General features: G+C 37.4%; 1 protein-coding gene across 2 annotated transcripts in view; it reads right to left on the bottom strand.

Annotated features, from left to right (window-relative positions):
- BBS9 (Bardet-Biedl syndrome 9) overlaps positions 1-24,016 on the bottom strand; it is a 310,207-nt gene that overhangs the window by 108,074 nt on the left and 178,117 nt on the right. For both annotated transcript variants that reach the window (XR_012763711.1, XM_075418656.1), the window contains one exon: positions 12,762-12,872. Coding sequence is in view for 1 of the 2 variants with exons in the window: in XM_075418656.1 (XP_075274771.1) it covers positions 12,762-12,872 (111 nt within the window). In the remaining variant the exon portion in view is untranslated. The remainder of the gene's footprint in view (positions 1-12,761; positions 12,873-24,016) is intronic.

The following is a 24,016-nucleotide window of genomic DNA, read 5'->3' as shown; positions in this document are numbered from 1 at the left end:
CTCATGCAGATACAACCAACCTAGTTTTGGTTTAGCTAACCTAGGTACTGCTAGCAGCCCAGCTATGCAAAAGTTATCTTTTCAGACACACTTTGCAACGTGCACTGAGGAACAGTTGCAGTGACTGTTTGCTTAATGCTGCTAGAAACGCAGGTCAGATGAAAACACGCACGTGCTTTGAACCACGCTTCTCACAATCAAGAACTTCACTGGATTATGACTACAGTGGGGACAACTAATACCCACATGATGTGGAACATTTAGTGAATTTTCTATTTTTCTCAGTTTCTACTGTGCTATGTTCCTCTATCCTCTGCTCTTACCTTGCTGCTTTTTCCTCCTTCCCACCTGCAATGATAGCAGTGGCCAATTTCAAAGTGACAATCTTCTAGTACTCGTACACATTAAAAAAAATCCCTAACATTTGCTGGAATATTAAACACACCAGAATAAAGCCACAAAAGAACAAAATTTTCTTGATAAACAGAGCAACAGGGGAGCTCTAACTCTAACTGCATATAATTTTGGCGGGTTTAACTTCTTTCACATTTAAGGTTTTCTTGAATGGGATTAGAGATCACATCAAAATCCAAGTTACAACATTTTGCTAAGGCTACTTTCCAGAAAACAAGCTTAGCTTCTAATTTTCGAAGTAATATTCTCCAGGATGCTAACAGCTGGGGTATTGCACAGTGTTACACAGCCCATCACTCTGTCCGTGACACTCAGGGTACTAGACGTGAAGACAGATAAGACATCTATGAGACAAAATACATTAAAAAAAAAAAAAAATCATAGTTTCAATTCATTATGAACATGAAGGCAAAGGCAACCTTTATAGAGAAATCTTAAAGACAATTGAATTAAGTAAGAGTTCAGCTTTACGTAGTATCTTATTTACTGTCTTACTAGGTAGGAGGTGCATGTTGAGCTGAACAGTAATCTGGCCTAACCGATGTCACAAAATTTTTTTACTCTATTTAGGAAACACAGCAGGCTAATTAACTACAGCTTTTCTGTTGTAGTTCATCTTGTTCGCCGAGGCAACATGGGCCGTACGCAACATGCTACTGATAAAAGCAAACGTGTCCTCAGTAAGTGGCATAGTTGATTTGTTTTGAGGGTAGCAGGAAACAGACCTAGTTGTAACACCGCTCCAGGTATCACATCCTGTGCTGCTGAACATTTTGGAACCTCTTTCTATTCTTCTCAATGAAATAGAACCAAACTTTGAAACCAAAGTCTGTGCTAGGAAACACAAACTACTTATGCATCCACCACGTTACCAAAGACCTAAACTTGATAAGCCTTATGCACTGGCATACTGCTTACTAACACTAAAGCATGGTATAGATTTACTCATGCAATAACATAGGGTGCAGAGACACACCAGCACTGCTTTGTGCAGCACGAATATTTCTCGTCGTATGTTCCAGTAGCCGTTACAAAATTCAGCACTTACACTGGTTTACATTCACTTCTACTTCAGCCTTATACTCTACATTTGGAAACACTGCAGTAGGTGTAACACTGTATCGGTGAGGGTGACACTGCAACCGCGGGAAGATGGAATTACTCTCACAGGTGAAAAAGATGAGAAGATACTCTGTGGAGTATGACAATACAAAATAACTCAGAATTAAAACGCTCTTAGCAGAGGTGGCTGATAAATATTTCATGAGGCTGACAAAATTACTTCTTACTTCAGAGTAAGTAATAAGCACTACATTGTTGGAATTGTTGATTTTAGTAACAAGGGCTACTGCTATGCTGGTTTTTGTCCGTTTTATGGAAGTCCTCCTGAAGTGTAATATTGTTTGGTCCCAAGGTACCAAACAATTCTTTAACAAAGTCATCCAACCACCCTCACCCAGCACAGCAAACTTGAATTAGTTCTGCAAGCCTAACTTTTCGAGTTCTGTTAGTGTACCCAATGTGTTCCTTGACCAGAAAACATCAGAAGACCTGCATTAACCACAGTCAAACTTACAGAATCAATAACTACTAAATTTTAATCCTCCAATTAAGTTAGAAATATGACACATTCAAGCATTAGGGACAACACAGTCACATGTGCTGCATCTCACAGTCACAGGCAATGAGAACTAAGTCAAGAACCAAGGATTTTGTGACAGGCCACCAGCTATGACAGTTGTGACAGCAGAGGTGGGGCCACAAAAGACATAACTCTTAAAAGCAGAATGCAGTCTTCTGTAAATTAGGCATCCATTCACACTGGGGAACTGCGTCACCAAGCATTCAAAAAATTGTGGAATAGCTCTTAATGCTACCACATGCAAATATAAAAGAATTTTACTAAGTCACCAGTTTTAATTGCTACAGTCAGCACGACCAAAATGTGTACTGCTCCAGCATAGCAAAGTGAGAACAATTTTGAACCACAATAGACTATTGGGATTCAGGGTTCAAGCCTCTTTTGAGACATGTCAACCCTAGCATCAAAGTATCACCTACCTGTACAAACATCGAAATCACACTGTCTCTACAGAAACCCTCTTAGTTGTAGAACCTTGATAGTACAGTAACATTTTGAATATTTGATTCTAATAATTAAGAGAAAAACTTTCTGATACAAACTCTGGAAACATCTCCATACTATTCACAATTTTCTTTAACTAAGATGATATGCTCTGGCATTATACATAATCCACATTACCAACAATGTCTCTTCCTTGACAATTCAAAGCTCTAGCAATGCTCCAAAGTGACTTATAATGGCACTGATAATTTCCACAAAATGACATGGAAAACCTATTTGCAATTCCAGTAACGCTTTCCAACAAAGAGCATCTGGGAATGTGCTCCCCTCATTTCAGGCGTGTCAGCAGTTCTTTAAATGAGAGTCAATGTTTCCATTCAAATCCTTTATTTCTCAAGAGGTTGCAGAGTCAGCCTTCAGGGAGGGAGAACTGATACTAGCAATTTCAGGTGCTTTCATACAATCTTGTATCTCAAAACCAGTCTTTTTTCTTTTTTCTAAAGAGACTTTAAGCCATTAGCTCATAATATGGATGGCTGCCTTCTGGAATTGGGAAGGGAGAAAGGGGCACAAGACACTAAAATTACTTCTAAAAGAAGGTATTTTGGAAAATAACCTCTAACACCTCCACAATGTCATTTTTTTTTCCAGCAAACAGTTCCTAAAGACCTAGAGCTAATCTCCCTTTGGTGGCCAATGTTGACAAGCTATAAAGCAAGTCTTGGCATTTTGTACAACCTGGAAAAAAGACCTGGAAAACCATTTTACAGCCTCATCCTGGATTTAACTAATACTCATCTGATATATCAAACAATTACATTAGTATTAACTTTAAGATTCTGAGAAAGTTAGTGAAACAGTTCAAGCACAGCAGTAACCTTTATTATGTGTAGTCTGACTTTTATATATAACAAGCCACAATTCAAACCCCAAGTTTCTGCATCAGAAAAACTCCTCCTTGGAGTACTCTGAGTTTTTGGGATTTCCTAAAACTTGCAGCACTGGTTTTCAGCAGTACAGGAGGTCTTGGAGTGCTTGGCTCTGTTTTGTGCTATTGAACATCTTGCTTTTAATTACCTATTTTACATAAAGATGGATGGTAGGAGCCAAAAGTGTCTGTATTTTCCTCTGCCTGCCAACCTTGTTGTCCAGGGCCACGAGCACCTGACCAGCATTCAATACTACACCTGGCAGCCACTAAATCCTTCTTGGCTGGCAACACTAAGTGGGCATTCAGATAATATTTTCATGAGTTTCTTTCTCCTTTTATTCTTTTTTTTTTTTTTTTAAATAATACCTCACTAGAAAGGTATTATTTTAGAAACCAGAACAGCGTGATTTTTTTTTCTCAAAGACTGCCAAGAACATACAGGAGCCATTAACATCTAACACAAATGCACACAAAGAACCATTAGTAGAAAGTAAATTATATACACACACTTCTATAATTCAAGAAAGTAGCACAGATATCCATGTACTATCTCACTAGCCAACAAAGGTCTGACAAAAGTAGCAAAGCCAGGAATAATGCACTAATCCAAACATATGAAATTCAAAGCTATGTTCTGAACACAATTATGATTTTCCAGTTCAACAAAAAACTAGGTACAAAAGTTTGTGTATAAGAACTGGAGCGTCAGTAAAGCATTATGTGGGAAAACAGATTTCTTGAGAACAAAGTTTTACTGAGTATTCAGTGAAAAGATTTCACCACAGAGTTAGAGAAAACCGTCACCAGCAGTTCGTATCTATGAGAAACAAAGCACTGAGCATATCTGCAGTGTGCACTTACGATGGCAACACCTGACATGATAGAGAAAATAACTCGAGCGAGGAAATAAAAGCAACACAAGGAATCCTACAAACACTAGCAAGGGAAACAGAGCATTAACCTTCACTTTTACACAGGAAAAGTAAGCAGCAGCAAGTAACAGGAAAGTCAGACTAGTTTCAGTCCTGCCCATCTTTACTGGCAGAGGACAAGCAAGTAAATGAATCCTAGTGACAGACAATCATCTGCTTCTGTTAAGCTCATAGTTATGCAAGATAACTGCCAAGAAAATAGGAAAAACAACATTTAGTCACATAAAAAGCTTTTAAACGTGTCTTTCTTCAATTCCTTCCACTGTGCTACATTTCCCCTTTCTTACATACAAGACCTACTCAGAATTCATAACAACGTGTTTAGCTTTGATTTTCATTTTGTTCCCTATTCAGCATGCCCTTTCTTCTCAACCCATCTCTTATGTGCTTCTTACCTTCTATTACCCATAAACAGTTCTCACGTTCAGAACTTGATAAAAGGAAAGGCTTTTTCATAGATTCCAGAAAGCTTTGGATATGCCCATGAGTATGTTATGCCCTGTATCACTCTTTACTGCTCCCTCAATTGCAACAACAGCAGCCTTCTGCTAATAATTTTAAGAGTGCCTTTGAATTCTCAAATCATAAAAGTGCTTTAAACAATTTGTTTTTTCCTTTAAAGCCACTGAATTTGAAGGAAAATATTCAGGCTTTGTATACCATGACTTGTTCATTTCATACCTTTTTTCTGTGATCTTATAGCAATTTGAGACAACCCATGAAGAAGAGTGTAAAGGTACCCTTCAATTCTTTGTTTCATTGACAGTCAGGAAACAAACTGGAATTAGTCAGAGACCTTTATAACCTTTGAAAGGAAACATTTTGTAAAACACTACCACAACCATTGGTATGGGGCAAACAGAGACTGATCTCTTTACTCACTGCAGTGGATAATATACTTGAATCTGCAAACACTAGAACATAAATAAGACTTGCTATGTTCTCGTGTTATATTACATTTCACAGGAGATGTATATACAAGCTTCTGCTAAAAGAGAAACTGTACTTCATTTGGTATTGACTTAATGAAGGAATTCTCACATTAATCTCTTAAGCTGTACTGCTCTTTAGAAAAACAGACTCTGTGGAAAAGAAAACCGCCATAAATCTCTTCAGCTCACTCCAGAAAAAATAGGCTTTTTGTAGCCCAGTGATTTTCTTTGCACCTTTTCTTGTGGAAACAATTAGCTTAGCAATTTTAAAGCATTAGCTGAGCCCAGCTGCAGGCTCCTGGTATCTTTCCTATTATGTAGCAATGTCCATACAGAAAGAAACAAGGATCTAGTCTCACAGTACCACAATGTATCAGTGGGAAACGCGTAAGTGAGCTAGCTACTAATAAGGTTAGGTCTTGAAGGAGCTTTGACTTACCTGAGGCCATCACAGGTTCCAGCGTTTTTGCCAGAATTGTTTCCAATTCAAGACTCTTCGTTAGCTCATGAACAAAATCCTGTGTTGCAACTCACTTGTCAAAATGCTTGAAACTGAACTGCGACTGTCGGAGGTACACTTACCCCTTCAGACGAGCCCCATTCATTGGTCCCTCAATAATTTTCAAACAGTCTGAAGTCAGACCTGTTGTTCTTACCTCTGTCATGAGTGTAGTAACCAAACTTCAGACAAAAGTTGAGATTCAAAACTGTGGCCATGGACAGCTGAAAAGTCTGCGCTGCCAACAATACCGATTCGTTCAACTGATTGTTTTGACAGCTCATTGTGGGCATGAAATTCTATTCCAGACAGCATGTACATTTTTCCAAAATGATCTTTAGCTTAATTCATACATTTCCCTTTCATTTAATCTCATGTACAATACAGTTAGTACTAGGATTGATTTCTGTCCTATTATACCATCTAACCTGAAAAAGTTAATTGCTTGGCTATGCACATTGAAAATACTTTTGCTGTAATTGGCAAGCATATCAGTATCCAAATGATCACCAGTGTAGCAAATGAGGATAAGCACAACAACAGTAGTAAGGCCACCTGTATCTTACTTTTGTATACTGAAAATTTAGTGCAGTTATTAGTCCAATATGTACATGTGTCTGATCTAGAGCAAATAGAAATCTTTCATAGACCTGTTTTAGAGTTTTCACAGCATATTAAAACACCCTTCGAAACAAATTCAAGGATATGTCTCTGCTCCTTTGTGTAGGTAAAAGACAGTATTAAGAACACTACCATACAAAAATAAAAAGACTCAGTGGATAGCTGGCAACAACTTCTATCCAAAAGCTCCTTCCCATGTAACTGTGTCTACGAACACTCCCCTCTAAAATCAAATAAATAAAACGCTATCACAAAACTTCATCTTCCATCACTTTGTGACGAGCTACTTTATAGATGGCAGTTTCACACAGTTGTGCATTCACATAAATTATGATTCATAGCAAAAACTGAGCACACAGCTAAATTTCAATGTGTCACTAAACCTTTTAAAGAAAAGTAGTTGCAATCTTGTTTACTAACAAGAGTTGTTTGCACAAGGGTGTGTAACTAAGCATCCTTGTGGACTGGAATCACGTGATAGTTCCTAAAACTGTCTAGGCATAGTAACGACAGCAATCTAATTAGAAGGGTAAAGTCGAAAGAGCCTCTGAAATGGCACCCACAACACATACATGAACATTGTCATGCAGTGCTGTAGATGAAGTATCAAAAAACACAAACAAAATACACTAAATAAAACTTGTAGGAAAAGATGTGTGCAGTGTCTGGGTGCAACCTTGGTGGATGTTTCGCAAATTTGGCTCAGAATGTCTTGTTTTACTGGAGTTTACAGCTCAACCTCACAGTCATTTATAGATAGCTGCCTGTGTATTTAATCAAAAGTAACAAGCCAGATGCTTCAAATTAAAGACAGTCAAAAAAATTTATTCCAATACATAAACATAAATGCTGAGACAGTTTTTGGTCTTAGATGCTACGAGTATTAAACTATGAAAGTTTATTTACTTCACTAAATATAATCATACAAGATGAGGACTTTGAAATTTAATCTTCAAGTCATCTAAATATTTGCATGACAGCAAAATACAAAGAATTTAACTAAATACAGTGGCAGTACAGTAGCGAGTGCAAGTGCCAAACCTTTGGTCTCATTTGGTCTCATGAATAGCTTCTCAGAAATATTTGTATTTAAACAATAAATGTAAATACTGGGCCATGTTCTCTGTTGCTCTCTCAGGAAGAGACAATGATAATTCTGAATTATCATGGTAAAGTCAGGCAAACATATCCCTTAAACATTTAAGACTTTTTTCATTGAGATAGATCATTTACAGGATAGATTTATAGGATCTTTGGTGAAAAAATCTGCCAGGAAAATCAAGTCTTACAAGTTGTGGAAATTCCAACAGCCGCATGACATGACACTTGACAAATCTGACTCCCAGGGTTGTAAAATCCTGAACGACTAAGCATACTACAAAGTAATTGGCACCACTGTTCCACAAAAAAACCACCACACAATCAAAAAACTAAAGATCCATTTTTCAGCCCAACCATTCTTTGATTCATACTAACTTTTCATCTGGTTTTCCATCAACTTAGTGGAGTTACTCATGATTTACCAGCATTAAACTCTTTACTCATAAAACAGCAACCAGATCATTTCCGTCTAAAATATTCAGTAGGAATATTGGTTAGAAAAACACGCCTTAGGAAATTCTCTTTCATAGTAGGTAGCATGCAGCAGTAGCATATGAGGAGTACAGAATACTTACAGAGCTATATGCTGATCAATACATGTGTTACATATGTCGCTATTTCATTCTAAAGCTCATCACCAGTACAGTTTACTTGTTCAGAGAAAAGTTGTTTTAAGATTGTTCACCATCTCCCTTAGAGACATCTCTAAAAAGTCAGCATGTACAAGAACTTCCTTATACTTACTTGCTACAAACCACATTTTCAACTCATTTAAATCAGAAGTATTTTAGTACAAGATAGAACTTGAGAAGTGGAGTTCTGCAAATCTCTGTTAATTGTTACGTTCTGGAACATATGAAAACATCTCCTTGAAACCAAACCACTTACTCAAGAAGACTGCAACTCCAGTAAGAAATTCATAACTTGTAAAGAAGAAAATGGAAGATGGTGGGAACGGCATAACAAAGAGAAAGGAAGTCCACAGGACCTACACAAAAGAGTCGACAATCACGGCATTTGTACTCGTGATTGCAGCAGAGGTCAGCATATCTGCATTGGTATTGTAGCTGTGAGCTCATGGAAAAAGCAATGATGTAATGAGAGAGACTTCAAAGTGGACTCAACTTCAAATTATATTCAAACTCTCCACCAGGCTTGTGCAGCCGATGATGGAATCTGTGCTGCTCTGTCCTCACTCTAACCAAAACATTAACATGAAAGTTAGCAGGAATAGGTTTGTCATGCTTACGTTTCTCCCCAGCCGCAATGCACACAGACTCAGTGCCTTGAGGGGGTAAGCAGGAAGAATTATTTTCCATTCACTGGGATAGAGAATGTTCAAGGGTGTATTTTGTACCCACTCAAAGCAAAAGCCATTGGCAAGAAGCTACTCCTACAACTGCAATAACATAATTAACTTCCAAATTTCACGAAACTGATCCCATTCTTTACTACAGAATCACAATATACTTGGATTAGAAAAAAAATAAGAAAAAAAAAATCAGTGTGCTCTATTTCAGCAATAAAAAGAAATCATCATATAATCATTAATTTCCCTTCCAAAGAGATTCTGTGATTGGGCCAGAACCATTCATTCTCTCCTTGCACAGACTTGCAGCGTGACTACTAGATGTCAATTTCTGCTGTCCTAAGTAACTATTCCAAATAAAGCCAAAAGCCTCATTAATATGCTTAGCAGCTGCCTGGAAAGTCTCAATATAATATTTTGTATGAGAACTCACAAGTCTGTAGCAGGATCCTACCCTACAGCATACTTTCTCATAGCACTGCACAGTCTTCCAGGTCTTAGTCCTTTACTCCCTTCACAGTTCTTTGCATAGCGCATACAACATACGTGACCTCTTTCCTAGATCTAAATCTACTCAGGAAATTGAAAAGGTTTTTAAAAATTCTCAGCATGTCCAAAGAGCATACAATGCAGTGACTGGCAGTCATCTCCATGCACTACATACTACATCTCACTAGCAACAGATTGGCAAGCTCAGATATTTATTAGCAGAGTTTCATGTAAATTAACTGTTGAGTATTTACTTTGAGTTTTGGTAAATTCTCCAGCCAGGGTTCAATGCCATACTATCACAGGTAGACTGCTAGCAATACTGGAGTCAACTAGCTCAGGACTAACTGCACATCATCTGCGCAAGCAGCAATCACAGTAGTAATAATGCAGACATGCGGAGCTCAGTCTGGCACAGAATTCAGGTCTCCTCTTGGTCTTGAGGCTTCCCCCTTTGCTCATCATTTCTCTATGTTCCAACCTTCTCAACAGCACTTCTCTTCAGCAGATTTATACGCACAAGCAATTTAACTGTAAGCAAAGGTGTCCAAGTACATCACACCTCAGAGGACTTCTTTCGTCCTTTCTCAGCAAGGAACTCCCTGTGCCTCCTGCTGAGACCTTTGCAATTCAGGTCTTACACCTCTTTTCATTAGATATGGCGTGACTGTACTTTTGAGAACTGCTTGAGTTTTGTCCTAATCCAGCACACTGTATCAGTGGGAGAAATTAGAGTTTACCCTTTGTTCTGATACAGAAATACATGTGACTCCACTAAGGCAACTTCATTACCTTTTTTTTTTTTTTTTGCACTACATTGTGTATAACTATTAACAGAATTCAATCTGTACAAAATCCTGTTGCTAAGATTTGGTCTGGCACCAGATGGAGCAACTACGTAACTACACTTGTCACTCCATTTCAATGGATGGTAGTCCATCGCATTCACCTGAACTTCTCCCATGACCTACAGAATCCTTTGGAATATTCTAACTTGATCATCTCATTTCATTCCTTTGATTTCCATCTTCCTCTGTGAACGCAGTCTGTTACTAGACGTGTTTCTCTTCTGTGCTACGCAGGGATATCAGCCATTCCACCCACGTTCACACTGAACTACAGCTGAAGAGATCCTGTTTTTTCTCTTCAGTTTTGAGCTATTTGGTGTTGTAGACTCAGTCTGTTTTTATCTATTTACACCTGTATCATTAGACTGTGGGAATTTTTTGGTAAAGGACATTAAGAAGCTTAGGCATGGCCCATCAGTTCAGCTGGTCAGCCCAATGAAAAATATTAGCTAAATGCAGAAACTTCTCTAAAGGCAGGATGATTTTGCATTGCCATTAAACTACCTCTACAGCTACAGAACAAAACAACAAAAGCGATCAACAAGAAAACAAAACCCCTCAACTTATAAGCAAACCCATCTTGAAGTCCCTCAGGAAATGAGGGGAGATATATCAAGAAAAAGAATTTTTACTCTACTTTGTCCCTTTTTTCCTCTTACGGACTGGACATGGTTAAATTAAATGCCAACTCATAAAAAATATACATAAGACACAACAAATATTCTTTGAGGTCTCACTGTAATCACCATGGTCTTGCTGAAGTCTCTGATGTCTGAGCAAGAACTCAGGCCAAAAATATCACGTACAGAAAAACACTGCAATGCTGTGATTTCATGCCTAGTGTTACCTTATGGTTTAAGTAGCTCCCTTGGCTCTTACATTTGTAGCAATTAGAATTTCCAGACAGCCCAGTGGCAGATATTCTAGGCGCTCTCTATATCACAGCACTAACTGGCAGATGGCAGTCAATTCTTACCATGAATGAATTAAATTCACTGGTATAACCCATGGCTGTAAATCTAAAGACTTTTTAAAAGCTTTCAAAGTTTTCATTCTGCCTTTTATAGTTACAAAGCAACAACAGACAGCTATGTGATGTAAGTCTCAATTTCAATCATGGGCTAAGACTTACAGTAGGATATTTAAGTCCCCATACTGCTGTTTGTGGATCTCATGAATACACTTCCACACTTTCCCTCTTGTGCTAGTTTTTTCAGCTATAAGGTTATTTAAACATAGCAGAACACTACCCACTGAAGAACAAATACATGCTTGATTAGAAGAACGGAGCATCAGACAAAGAGGGATTACCTGCCATATGTTCTTGATTTATTTGTCTAGTTGCCTGAAGCTGGAATTTTATCAGGATTGTATCCTACATCAGAGAGATGATATACTTTTCCATTACCAGGAGAGTACTTAATATCCAGATGACAAAGGTTAAACTATATGTATGTCAACTTTGACAGCTTCCCTCCTTCTTATGACCTGAAGTCCATGAGGACTGCAAGCAATTAGCACTCTAGAAAAGTCAGAGCTCTAGGCCTTCCATGGATTTTTCAGGCTGTTCTTATGACCAGATACTCATTTTGGAGTTTCAAGTTACACTGTGGCATTATTATACACTGCTGCATTAGATACCCTTCTTTTTTGCTAATGTAAATGGTGCTATTGCAATTAACTATACATTCTAACTCTCTGCCTCTGTGCAACAGTTAACTGGGCAAACAAGCAGCTGAATGCATTTTAAACACAATTAATGTGTTTGCAGATGTGTAAGGAGTTTCTGTCTATTTTTGACTATCATTCGTTGCAACCTCTAAGTTGCTCTTCTTAAGTTCAACACCCATCTATAATAAACACCTCTGATTTACAAACAACATTCAAAGATGTTTAAATATTACAGGACAAAATCAGACAATGAGGGAGGAAAGAGGAATGAAAGTACAACTTAGTAAACAAAACGGGAAATAGCTGCAGTCAAAGCCTGAGAGCTTACCACGCACTTTATTAAACTGCAATGCACTACTTTACAGTGCTGCTTTTAAAATATGTTAACACTATATCACAGTTCCCGGCAGCTCAAAGCCTTTCCAGAAAATGTGTCATCACTGTATGCAGCATATTTTATAGCCAGTATAATTTCATTTGATTATATCCAATAATATTTTTCTGAAATTCTAGGAAGTCTCCCCACAAAAGATAAGTAATGACCATATTTTAATCAGCTGGCACAAAGTCTAACCACCACACTGCAGAAAAAAGCCTTTATTACAACAAAATGTCCTCAGTTTCATTTTGCCTCTGTGGAAGAGGTCGTGAATAAAACCTGCGAGAATCTCATTCAAGTATTATGTAGCACAAAACCTTTCAACTGCGAAGTTACTTAATTCCAATACCGATCTCTACAGTTTAACTATTCTTGATAGAAGCAGCTGAATAAACTCAGAACCCTACACATTGTACTATTACTGCAAGAAAAATTGAAAATTATGTTAACAAAGCCTGCAATATATGTCATTGGTTTCCTATGCCCACAGGCATTCTGAAAAGGTGAGCTGTGCACCCAAGTAAAACAACGTAATTTTCCTTTTCTTACCAGGCTTGGACTTCTGCTTTGCGATCCGCCCATGATCGGGAAATGTTGCTGTGGAGCCTGGTGTAACTGTTCTTTCCTCTAAATCAGACTCTGGGATTGTAGTACAGCCACCTAGTTGAAAATGGAAGAACCTTAATGTGGTGTTTATGTAAGAAAACAAATTCACCGGTGCATAATTAAAAGACGTGATAAATTAGCTGACAGGAACATATAAAACTGAAACAGTCTTTACATTCACTTCACAGAAATGTTTGTTCAAGAAAACTATTACCCTTGTTTAGAAGGTTGATCACGCCTTCATGACTTCTCTCTACTACTTATGCTGGTTTGAAAAAAGTTTGAGTGTATTAAGACCACAGAAGATGTAAAATTGGTTCCACATAAAAGATAGAAATTATGCAATTTGTGTTAAAGATCAGATTACTGGGACCTACTTTTGTAATAAAAGTAATTAAATGTGAATGAAATGACTTTACAAAGTCAACAAACCTTATGAAGATTGTTAGCTCGCCACAGAGAATGACATTATGATATTTTTTGGATGGGCTATTAAATACAGACTTTTTATTACTTAGTGCTAGAAATATGGAAACATGGGGACACTTTCACTGCCCAATAACACACTGCACTGGCAGTGCCTTACTCAAGTGATTTTAGGATGCATGGCATAATAGATTCTTTGTATTTTGCAACATTGCCTTCCGAGTACTTCATTAGAGAACACAATGACTTCTAGCTTTCTCTTCAAAGATGTTTAAATGCCTATGTCTAAAATATGAAGTGAGGGATAATCTAGTTGTAGTATGACCCGAAGATAGCTGCAGTAGCTTGCAGTAGAAAAGGCTGATGTAAATTTATTTCAAAGCAGCTGTGATCACGGTATTGGAGGATGTGTCACTATTCCACAGCAAAAACAGGGCCTTACAGTAAGTGCATTGCCAGCAACACAGCACACAGCTGAGCTGCATCTCTTTCTCACAGCCCTCCCAGGATCACCACTAGCAAGCAAAGAAATCCAAGTACATATCCATTGCATTCTGAAAGCATGTGTTTATAAACAGCAAGTCAACCCCCAGTGGAGCACACGGACTTTCCACCTTTGTCAGAATCATTCCATTTTGCAAAGCAATGTTCTACTCCAGGCCCCATAATCAACCCACAGCAACACAGGCTATTCTCTCCTTACAAACTAAACGAGTAAAACAGTTTAAACTAAGGTTGCATTCCCAAGTAGGACAGCTGCAGTTTCCCCAGCAGTTTCAGAAGCACCGGCAAAGCAACACACTATGTCCCGCGGAAACGTAGCACACTAGCTAGGGTATAGCACTGCAGCTCCAGTGAATCCTGCAAAAACACTTATTCCTATCAGACGAAGAACCAATACAGCATCCTTTGTTCCTAAGGATGAGGAAAGACACAAGCTACTATATTCCAGATATACTTTCTGTCAGGGTGTAAGATGCATCATGGGGTTTATGTTTGACTTAGAGCAAGCAGATTTTTTCAGTTAGCAAGGAGGGTTAGGAGTGAACATGTCAGCAATCTGCAGAATTATGACCCACAACAGCTTCAGATATTTAGGATACCTGCTATGAAACTGAAGGAAAAACTGGGCAATCAGAAAAAAGTCTTCATGTTTAAATACTGTAACACTGTGGCAATGTCTGACATTGCATTAAATATAAATGTACCTAAATGAAAATAAGCATCAGTAAACTAATACATCTGTTCCCATTTGCAAATTTTGACTAAAATGTAAACAATGAGATTTGACAAAATGGAAATCACTGCTTTAAAAGTCAGGTTAGATATTTTTCATTTCGTTCTTCAGATAAAATCTACCCTATTAAACAGTAATCTATAAACAGAGGATACAAAATTAAGGTTTCTTGTACAGAAGAACTATTAAAAATGGCATCATACACTTTAAAAGGTTTTATAACATTTTCTAACAGCATGAGTGAAAACTCACGATTAGCATCTATTGAGTTTCTACACGGAAGTAAAAGAACTTTCACAATGTTCATTCTAAAACCTGAAATTCAGTAACTGATGTAGCCTTGAGAACTGATGGCTTTTGATGCCAAAATACTTAATTAGTTGTCAGTACTGGTAGTAACTGAGTAAGAGTCGGAAAAGGTGTATTTGCCCTTAGGTACAACACACTACTTGCTGAAGGGAAGCAAGACTTCCTACTCTTGATTTTGATGCGGGAGATTTGTTAAGATTTACTTGTCATCTGATACTATTCAAAGTTATTAAAATTAAAACCAAAATTCACTTCTACCATAACTTTATGTTCTTGACAGAGAACAGTGAGGACTAAAATGTTACCAGTGATAGACAGACTATTTTACACAACAAGAAAATGCATGCTGAGTACACAGAGCTATAGTATCAGCATCAATATTAAGAGTAGTAATTACTTCTTACTTCTTCAAGGATATTAATAACTATTCCCTGTGAGCTATTCTTTAAACACTATTGTTTCATAAAGGCATTCCATGTGCTGGGAGCACTGTTCTCAGTGGGGCAGGATTTCACCAGGACCCTTGTGCCAATAATTGTTTAAATGAATCACCAGACAAGAGAGCAATACAACAGTGACGTTTTTACTCTTTTGAGGAAATGAGGCTTACATGACCAAGGTCTTTGTGCCCCCGCATTTCCATCTTACTCTTCTAATACCAGTATTACCTCCCAACTGAAGGAACTATTAGAATTTGCTGAACTATGTATCCCTCACCCTGTTCATATGCCTGTGGCTAGGTAGGACGACTGGACCCTCATCTACACATCAACCTGCATCAACATAAGTGGCGTGCGCTTCTTCAGTGGAACCAACGGCATATTCCATTCTCTTGCTCCAACAGGCACAGGTACCCATCCTCAAGATAACAATGGATACCCTTGACAACTTGCTACAATTCCCAACAGGAGGAAAGGAGTGGAGACCACGTTCAGACAATTGTCACACTGAAAGAACCAAAAATCTTCAAAGCATACTGTAAACTTTCACTAGGCTAAAAAAGAAGCTGGATAAGGCACAAATATACACCACTGAATATAATATTTAAACCACAGTAGACCATGATTTTGTGATTCAAAAACACTTCACAACTCCGAAGGAGAGCTATCTGAAGAAAAGAACCTTTCCTGCTAGGACTCTAAGCTCTTTTCATACTGCAGGGGTTCTACTGAGAGTATCTACTCTGTTCAAAGACTAACAGCACTTTATGTCAAAACCACCCCTTTGAATTCTTGCATATCTCTGTATACATTTCAAAAAGTATCCACTGAATGTCCATTTTAGCAAGGATTTAAAGTTTTTATGCACCTGGAATCCTAAAAGAAATCACAGCAGCAGAATAATTCACATTCATTCATAACTAGGTGAATGGTACACATCAGAAAAGTGAAATACTTAAGGAAAAAGGGGGAAGAGAAAGATAGGAATAGTAGTACATAAATCTATACACTGGAAATCATCCAAGTTGAGAAGTTCTCCAGATGTCATTTTGTAAACAGTGCTTCATAAAACGAATTTCCCCATTAATTGCTGGCAGGAATAACATCTATAACATGTTATTACATTTGACCCACTCTTTCCCCCTTTTCTCTGCAGCTAAATTCTTGTCTGACATCACAGATCTTTTATCAGTTGTGATAAATCCATGAAAGCAAGCTTTGGTGAGCAAAGCCATTTGATAGGGTACTACACACATAAAATTACACTCAAGCTAATTGTGAACTTTGTTCACCAAAGGAAATGAGACTTCTCTTGTTTATTTTCACTACATCTGTTTTTGTATCACATTCGGTTCTTAAGTTGGAAAAAGACACCCACACCCAAAGGAAACATAAACATATAATACATATTGAACAAAAATTAAGTACTGACAATTTTCCTACAGGTTCCTATCACCATGTTTTTACACATTTTAACATAGCTCTAGAAGCTGAAAAACAGGAAAACAAAAGCAGTATACATCTAAAAAATGAAAAGGTACTTTGAGGGAAAGACTATTTGGGTTTCCTCTCTCTCTTCCACTCAATCACAATCTAAACTAAGCACAAATTTTCCATTTTCCTCTGAAATTAACTCTTACAAGAGTCAACAGAAAGAAGAAAGAAAAGCTTCCTGAGCAGTCTTTGGCAGCAAGAGGGTCAACATGTGAGCAGGAAGCTCTAAATAGCAGGTTTTGTCATACATGTATATACTATTATACAATGGAGATAACCTAAACAGCAAAGTTATTTCATAGAGATTCCAGAACTATGTTCAGTTGGGTTTTCTGTGCTGACCACAATTTTTAGGGAAGTGTATACTAAAAATGCAGTCTAACACATTAGAGATTGTTCTCTCTAAAACAGAGTTAATCAGTTACTTCTACTGATTCTGCTACCTAGATTTATTCAAGCTCTGTAAATTTTATTAGGCTCTGTCCATCAGAAAGTAGCTTGCCTGTTGAAGTAAACACTGCATGCAGGCTTTGTAGATGGTGCTATTGCTGCTTTCTAGAAGGAAGATAATACAGTAAAATCTATAGAAGAAAATAATACATATTTGAGTGTACAATGAGATCCAGGGAACATCTATTCATACACCAGGTCTGGATTAGAGTCTGTCATCTGAACAGACACATTACAGGAACACAGGTATATTTCCATTGCAGAGTATAAGGAGAAAGAACAGAGAAAGAAAAAGAAAGATTTTTTTTTCTAAATTGGTGTCTGATAATGAACACAATTCCAATTCGCAGTAGAAAACTGTCCAGGTTTAGTTCAGATACTCACCGGTAAAATGCAGAGTCTCTAATTAATCAGATACAGATTATAAAACATAGCACTTAAGTCTAATAGTGTGGCTCAATTGTGCAGTATCAAAATTCCACTGTTTTGTGCCCGATGTAAGTAAATTTAATGAAATGATGGAAAATATTTCTGTATCCCATTCCATTAGAATAATAAATTAATGAAAAATTATACCCACGAAACATGCAGTCCAAGGTCACTGAAGATCACCAAAACATTTTCAGAGGAAGTACACACAGACACACCAGATTTGATCTGCTTTATTCTTGTTTTACTGAAATGTTTCTTAACAGAACTTCCAGTTCATAAATTCCATAGCTTGTCCCCTATTAAGTTGCCACTATTTACATTGAGAGCTATTCAGATATAATTTGCACCAATTGTGTGGCCTCTGTTTGAGCTTGTAGCCCATTCAAATATTTTCAGCATGGCTGAATTCATGAAACCTTGACTTAAGTAGTTCACGGTACTTCAGCCATATAAACTCTTCATAGAAGCAACAATGCTGTTTAAACTGTCAAATTGTCTTGGCTATTCTTCCAGGATGAGGTTCAGTGCATGGGGTATGCAAGTCGTATGAACAGCACTGAGAAACACATTGCTAAGAACGGATCTAGCAGCTGTTTTCATTAAAAAAGCTTTATTGGACATTCATCCAATAACACAACCAAAATCAACATTCAGTAGTACCCTTACTAATGCAGGACTGAATGCAATAAACTATATAACGCCATTCAGTACCTACACCAAAAGTATTTTGTTACTCACTGAACAAAGGATGAATGATGACAGTTGTGCTTCAACCATGTAAGCGCACTCTTCCATCCAACAACCTGTTCACCTGGGGGCACAGACTGGCTGAAAAACATGCTCTGTGTTCTGGCGTGTGTTGGGAAAGGTAACTGTCACTGAGTTTTGTAGTGCTTGGAGGCCTTCCATCTGTCTTTATGTAACAGCATAAAAAAAATTCAGCTTATGACAAGAACTTTTCAAGGGCAATATCAACTCTTGCAAATACTGTAACCATAAAAAAAAAAAAATCCACGGCCTCACATAACACCTGGTGGGTTTGGTTGAGTGGGTCTCACATCCTCTTCCCCATATTCAGTGTACCACGAAGTGTACCTCTCATTTAGCATAACTAGCAAAGGTTTTTTTCAAAACACTTAAATACAGCAGTAGCAGAAGTTATAGAATATACTGTCATCAACGTATTTTCAGGATAACTCTCTTCATTCAGTAACAAACTCAATTTCAAGCTATTGTTTTGGGGAGCAAGAGGAATATGCAAGGGCATTGTCATTATTACTTTTGTTTTACATATATAAATTCATTTTGTGCACAGAAATATACATATGTATTAGGACAGATATATGAAATATATGAAGAATTTCATACCAAATATTTTGTTTTCAGTAAGGCGTTCTTCCAGTTCTGCAGAGCTTATATTTATTGCAATATTTCAGTAATGCACAGCGGTAAGGAGGCTAATAGATCTTTAGGCTTTTGTACTAACTTACACCAAAAACTTAAATAGGTAATGCTCCCCTTGATAAACACTTTCCTAATTATTTTTTTCTAAAAGTGCCTTCAAATGAATTTCTGCTGTCAGTTCTTGCTTATATCTGTCAACACACCCCAAGAGAACACCTGGAAGTCAGTGATCAGAGAAGCTGCGATCTCCAGAGCATGCTTGTCAAAAAAACCCATTCACAATATTGTCTTTATGTAGTCTCTAACCTTTCTTCAGCGTACATTGAAAGGAGACAGACTAGAACTGACTGTTGTAACCTTGATACCAAAGTCTTCTGGTATTCATCCTTCTAAAAAGTTTAGACAGATGTTTTCCTCCTATTCCCATTTTAAACGCTTGTATTTGCTGGAGCACATATATGAAACATTCTTCAAGCTGAAGATGCAAGCATGCAGACACATACATAGACACTACATATTGGTATGTATACATACATGCACACAAATTTTGGACTTACTAGTGAAGAAGGAGCAAGTCCTCATTCCTTGCAGTCCAAAGTTGAAGAGACAGTGTTTGTGGCTTGGTTTGCAGTTTTGTAACCTACGAGTTACAAAACTGTTCTGCCATACAACCATACCCGCAAGACTTTCAAGGTGAGTATTCTTTGACTAGTTCAGAGGAACAACCAACTATTTACCTTCAAGGAGACCAAGGCATACTGACCTAAGCAAAACACTGTTTACAAGCTCTTAACAACAAGCAGCAGCTTGGTAATGCAGGTTAGTGAAAATGGGATGTTCATCCCAGCCGTGAATGTGAAATAAAAGATAATGCAATTTGCTGCATGAGACCTTGTTATGCAAGGTCTTTTGGATGTCTGAGACAGCCTTGATGGAACAGTAGTCAGACAGAAACTGTTAATGAGGGGCTTATTCATAATCCAGGTCAGAAACTCAGTCAAATAAAAGAAAAAGCATTTGAGATATATGCTAACGCATGATTTTGGGTAAGAACACGAGAATGAAAACTACTGACATCAGATGCAATATCAGATATACTGTGGATAACAGAAGACAGTGGTCTCGTAATTGGGATTCCAACACAGATACTGCAGAATATATGTTGCTCAGAAAGGCAAGATTAAAGTGGTAGAGTAATACTTCATAGCACTGTTGTGATGGGCTACTGAAAGGGTAGTACACAGAATTGGTCAATCTGGAAAAGGATTATAAAATAGTTTAATACACTAACTGTTAAATTATAGCTACAGAATACCAAGATCGTATTTCAATAGCAACTGCAGTTACTTTAATATTATGAGAAGAATTAGTATTATCAGAAATAGTGGTGTTATGGAAACACAAAGATAAAAAATTCACAGAAATAATCACAGGATGATAAAAGAAAAAGGCTCCAGTGTGATGACCAGGAAAAAGGTGAATGCCATTCTGAAATCCACCTAACTGTTCCAATTACGGACCAAGAAAGCAGTCATACTGTTCATCAAGGTACTGGTAAGACAGCTGGAATACTGTATTCAATTCTTGTTACTATGTTTATGACATTAAATAAACCCGGAAAAATTCAGCTGAAGGTTACTAAGATCATACAGAAATCACTTGCCTTATTGACACATGGGCAATGACCAGTCTTGTTTAGCTCAGAGGACTAAAAAAGGAACAGATTGATCTTTACACCGTAATGCAATTAGGCCAGAAATCCTTAGTGTCTGGCAAAATAAAGGACACTTAGACCAAGAAGGAACTGATCATAAATTAATTTTTACTTGAAATTAGGTTTCTGACTACCAAGAGAGCACAGGTTTTGAACAGCTCCTGAACAGAAACCACGGAGGTAGACAATTGTATTTCTGAATGGGACTGAATTACTTTATTCCAACACAGAAATGGAGTTTCTGAACCACGAATTTCTTTACTTCCTTTCCCCCTCCCTTCCCTCCAAATAGAAGATACAGGAAATACAGGACAAAACAGATACAGATTTATGTACTAGTATTCTGAAATTATCCAATTACCTGTTACCTAAGTTGTTATCTAATCATTAGGACATTAATGAATTGCTATTCTCTATTTATCTAACAGTATTTTCACAGCATTCAAACTGAACATGAGATATCACAAAAGCAGGCTACCTGGCTACCTTAACCAGCTACAGGAAATGAACCATTACTTCACAATGGAAAATAAAAAGTTTAAAGATTCTGGAACGAAAGCCTCATTGAAAATATTTCATTAAAAAAACAGCAGTGATATTGTAAACCCTTAAAAACTCTAGTTCTGACAATTTTGGTTCCCAAAGTATTTGGCAAGTAAACTTACTAAATTTACATTTGGAGAGACACTAGACTATAAAGTATAAAATGCCAAGCACTGAAATTTAATACAAGCAATCAGACATTGTATTTTTAAGAGGGTAATGAACTAGCCTCTGTTCTTCTGTATCTCCAGATACTACTTGGAAATAAGCAATTCAAGTGATGAAATAAACATGGATACAAACATCCTCTTTTAATATTACTAAAATACACCAAATAAACATCTATCTGTTGCCTTTCCAAGATAAACAGCATATAGATCCTTTGGGCACTACAGAGTCTAGGAAATCAAAGTATTCATAAGAGAATTCTCTTTTTTATAAACACAGAAGATCCCTTCCACACTTCAAAGGCAACCTCTGCTAAAAATACTTGCTTCTCTATTAATTATATCAAAGATAGCACATAGTTTTTCATGTATTATAAATTTGTACTTTTTCAACCGTACACAAATATCAGATCTGTCCATAACACATAAAACCTGAGTAACTCCATACTTATCTTGTCTATATATATATTCCACTGACCAAATAAATCCAAGTATTACATTGTGTTAGCTCAACCTTTTACAACATTAAAATCTCTGGGATTGATTTTAAGAGGAATCAAAAAAAGGCAACTTTGGCTCCATTTAGTATTGTAATGCCATTCAATTAATCTAGGTTATTTGCAGGAAATCAGCACAGAACCGCACATAATACTTTAAAACTACATCTTATCCTGCAGACAATTTTTTCCTTTGTTTAGAACAATGTCCTATTCAGCACATTTTACTCTATAATTGTATAGAATTTCATTATTTCAAGAGTACTACACTTATCTATGTATAAATTATGCAACTTCACTAACATCAATAGCATTCAACTGTTATGAAAATGACAGAATCAGAAGATAAGTGACGTTTCATTACTGGGATTACTTTGGACCTTTCTTCTGTTTAAGAATGAAGGACTTCATTTGTAGAAGCAAACATTTTGCATAGGATCTTCTACACGTATTTTCAGAAGTAGCCAGAAGACTGGTGTGCTCCACATGACAAACCTTGAAGAGAACTGATTTTACAAAACTGCCAAGTACCTTTCCACCAAACACAAGGTATCTGAAGATATGAGAAATCACACTCCCAAAACTCTCTAATAACTCAGGAGAACCTTGACACTGAACTTTTCAGAGAGGAGGGAGAGATTCAATTTGGCTAATGTCATCAGATGAATTACATCCACTAGAAGATAACGGATATTTAGGGAGAACTGTGTTCAAATCATACCTGCTTTTTTTTTTGTAAAAAGCAAGGTCTGTTTTTACAATAAGATGCTATGTCTAAAACAAAGTGGCCTTTTACATGGGAAGGCACAGGATTAACTGTTCCATTTCATCTTATTTAAAAGCTGACATTGCTGCTATATGATAAAGTACGGGACAGAGCAAAGAGAACACAGAGATGATCTCAGTCAGCCACTTTTATGCCTGATCACAGAATCACAGAATAGTAGGGGTTGGAAGGGACCTCTGTGGGTCATCTAGTCCAACCCCCCTGCCGAAGCAGGGTCACCTACAGCAGGCTGCACAAGACCTTGTCCAGGTGGGTCTTGAATATCTCCAGAGAAGGAGACTCCACAACCTCCCTGGGCAGCCTGTTCCAGTGCTCCGTCACCCTCAGAGGGAAGAAGTTCTTCCTCATGTTCAGACGGAACTTCCTGTGCCTCAGTTTGTGCCCACTGCCCCTTGTCCTGTCACTGGGCACCACTGAAAAGAGCTTGGCCCCATCCTCCTGACACCCACCCTTCAGATATTTGTAGGCATTTATAAGGTCCCCTCGCAGCCTTCTCTTCTTCAGGCTGAACAAGCCCAGTTCCCTCAACCTCTCCTCGTAGGGGAGATGCTCCAGTCCCCTCACCATCCTCGTAGCCCTCCGCTGGACTCTCTCCAGTAGCTCTTCATCTTTCTTGAACTGGGGAGCCCAGAACTGGACACAGTACTCCAGATGAGGCCTCACCAGGGCAGTGTAGAGGGGAAGGAGAATACTTCTTTAATTCTCTCAATCAGCTCTAGTTTTTAAGGATCATCTTGTAGCCTGACTGGGACAAGGGGTTACTCATTTAAAAAAAAAAAAACACACAAGTATTGTTGTAACTGTGACTGGATACTCTAAAATCTGCTAAAGTACAAAGTGAAAGTTGTATGACAAAGACAGCCCCTACTTGTCTTCTCCTCTAAATCATATTTTTCTTGGTTTTGTAGAACATGTATTTAGCATTTGTACATGCTAAAGAAAGTCTATGTCAAATTAAATATAAATCTTGTAATGCATAGTTTAAATATAACATAATTCAGAAACATTTACGTCTTCTGCAAGGAAGCTATACAAAGCAATCTAAAGACTAAAGGATCAAATATGCTATTCAAAATACAACTAAAAGTAGCAGACAAATAACCTGAAACTGGAGAGAAGAATTAATTGAAATTACAGAATTTTATGGATTCCTTTGCACAATCACACCAAAGAAAAAAGAGAAGAAACAAGTTTAGAGTTGCTTTTTGCTAATTTGTATATTGTTCCATGCCTGCATATCTGTTCTTTAAAAGTAAAAATATTTCTTTCTCCCTTAATGATAAAACTGAATCTTAAGC

Source organism: Opisthocomus hoazin, chromosome 4 (assembly GCF_030867145.1).
Source record: "Opisthocomus hoazin isolate bOpiHoa1 chromosome 4, bOpiHoa1.hap1, whole genome shotgun sequence".
Classification (NCBI taxonomy): domain Eukaryota; kingdom Metazoa; phylum Chordata; class Aves; order Opisthocomiformes; family Opisthocomidae; genus Opisthocomus; species Opisthocomus hoazin.
The sequence above is the reverse complement of the archived record's forward strand: the minus strand, read 5'-3'. Positions and strand labels throughout refer to the sequence as shown.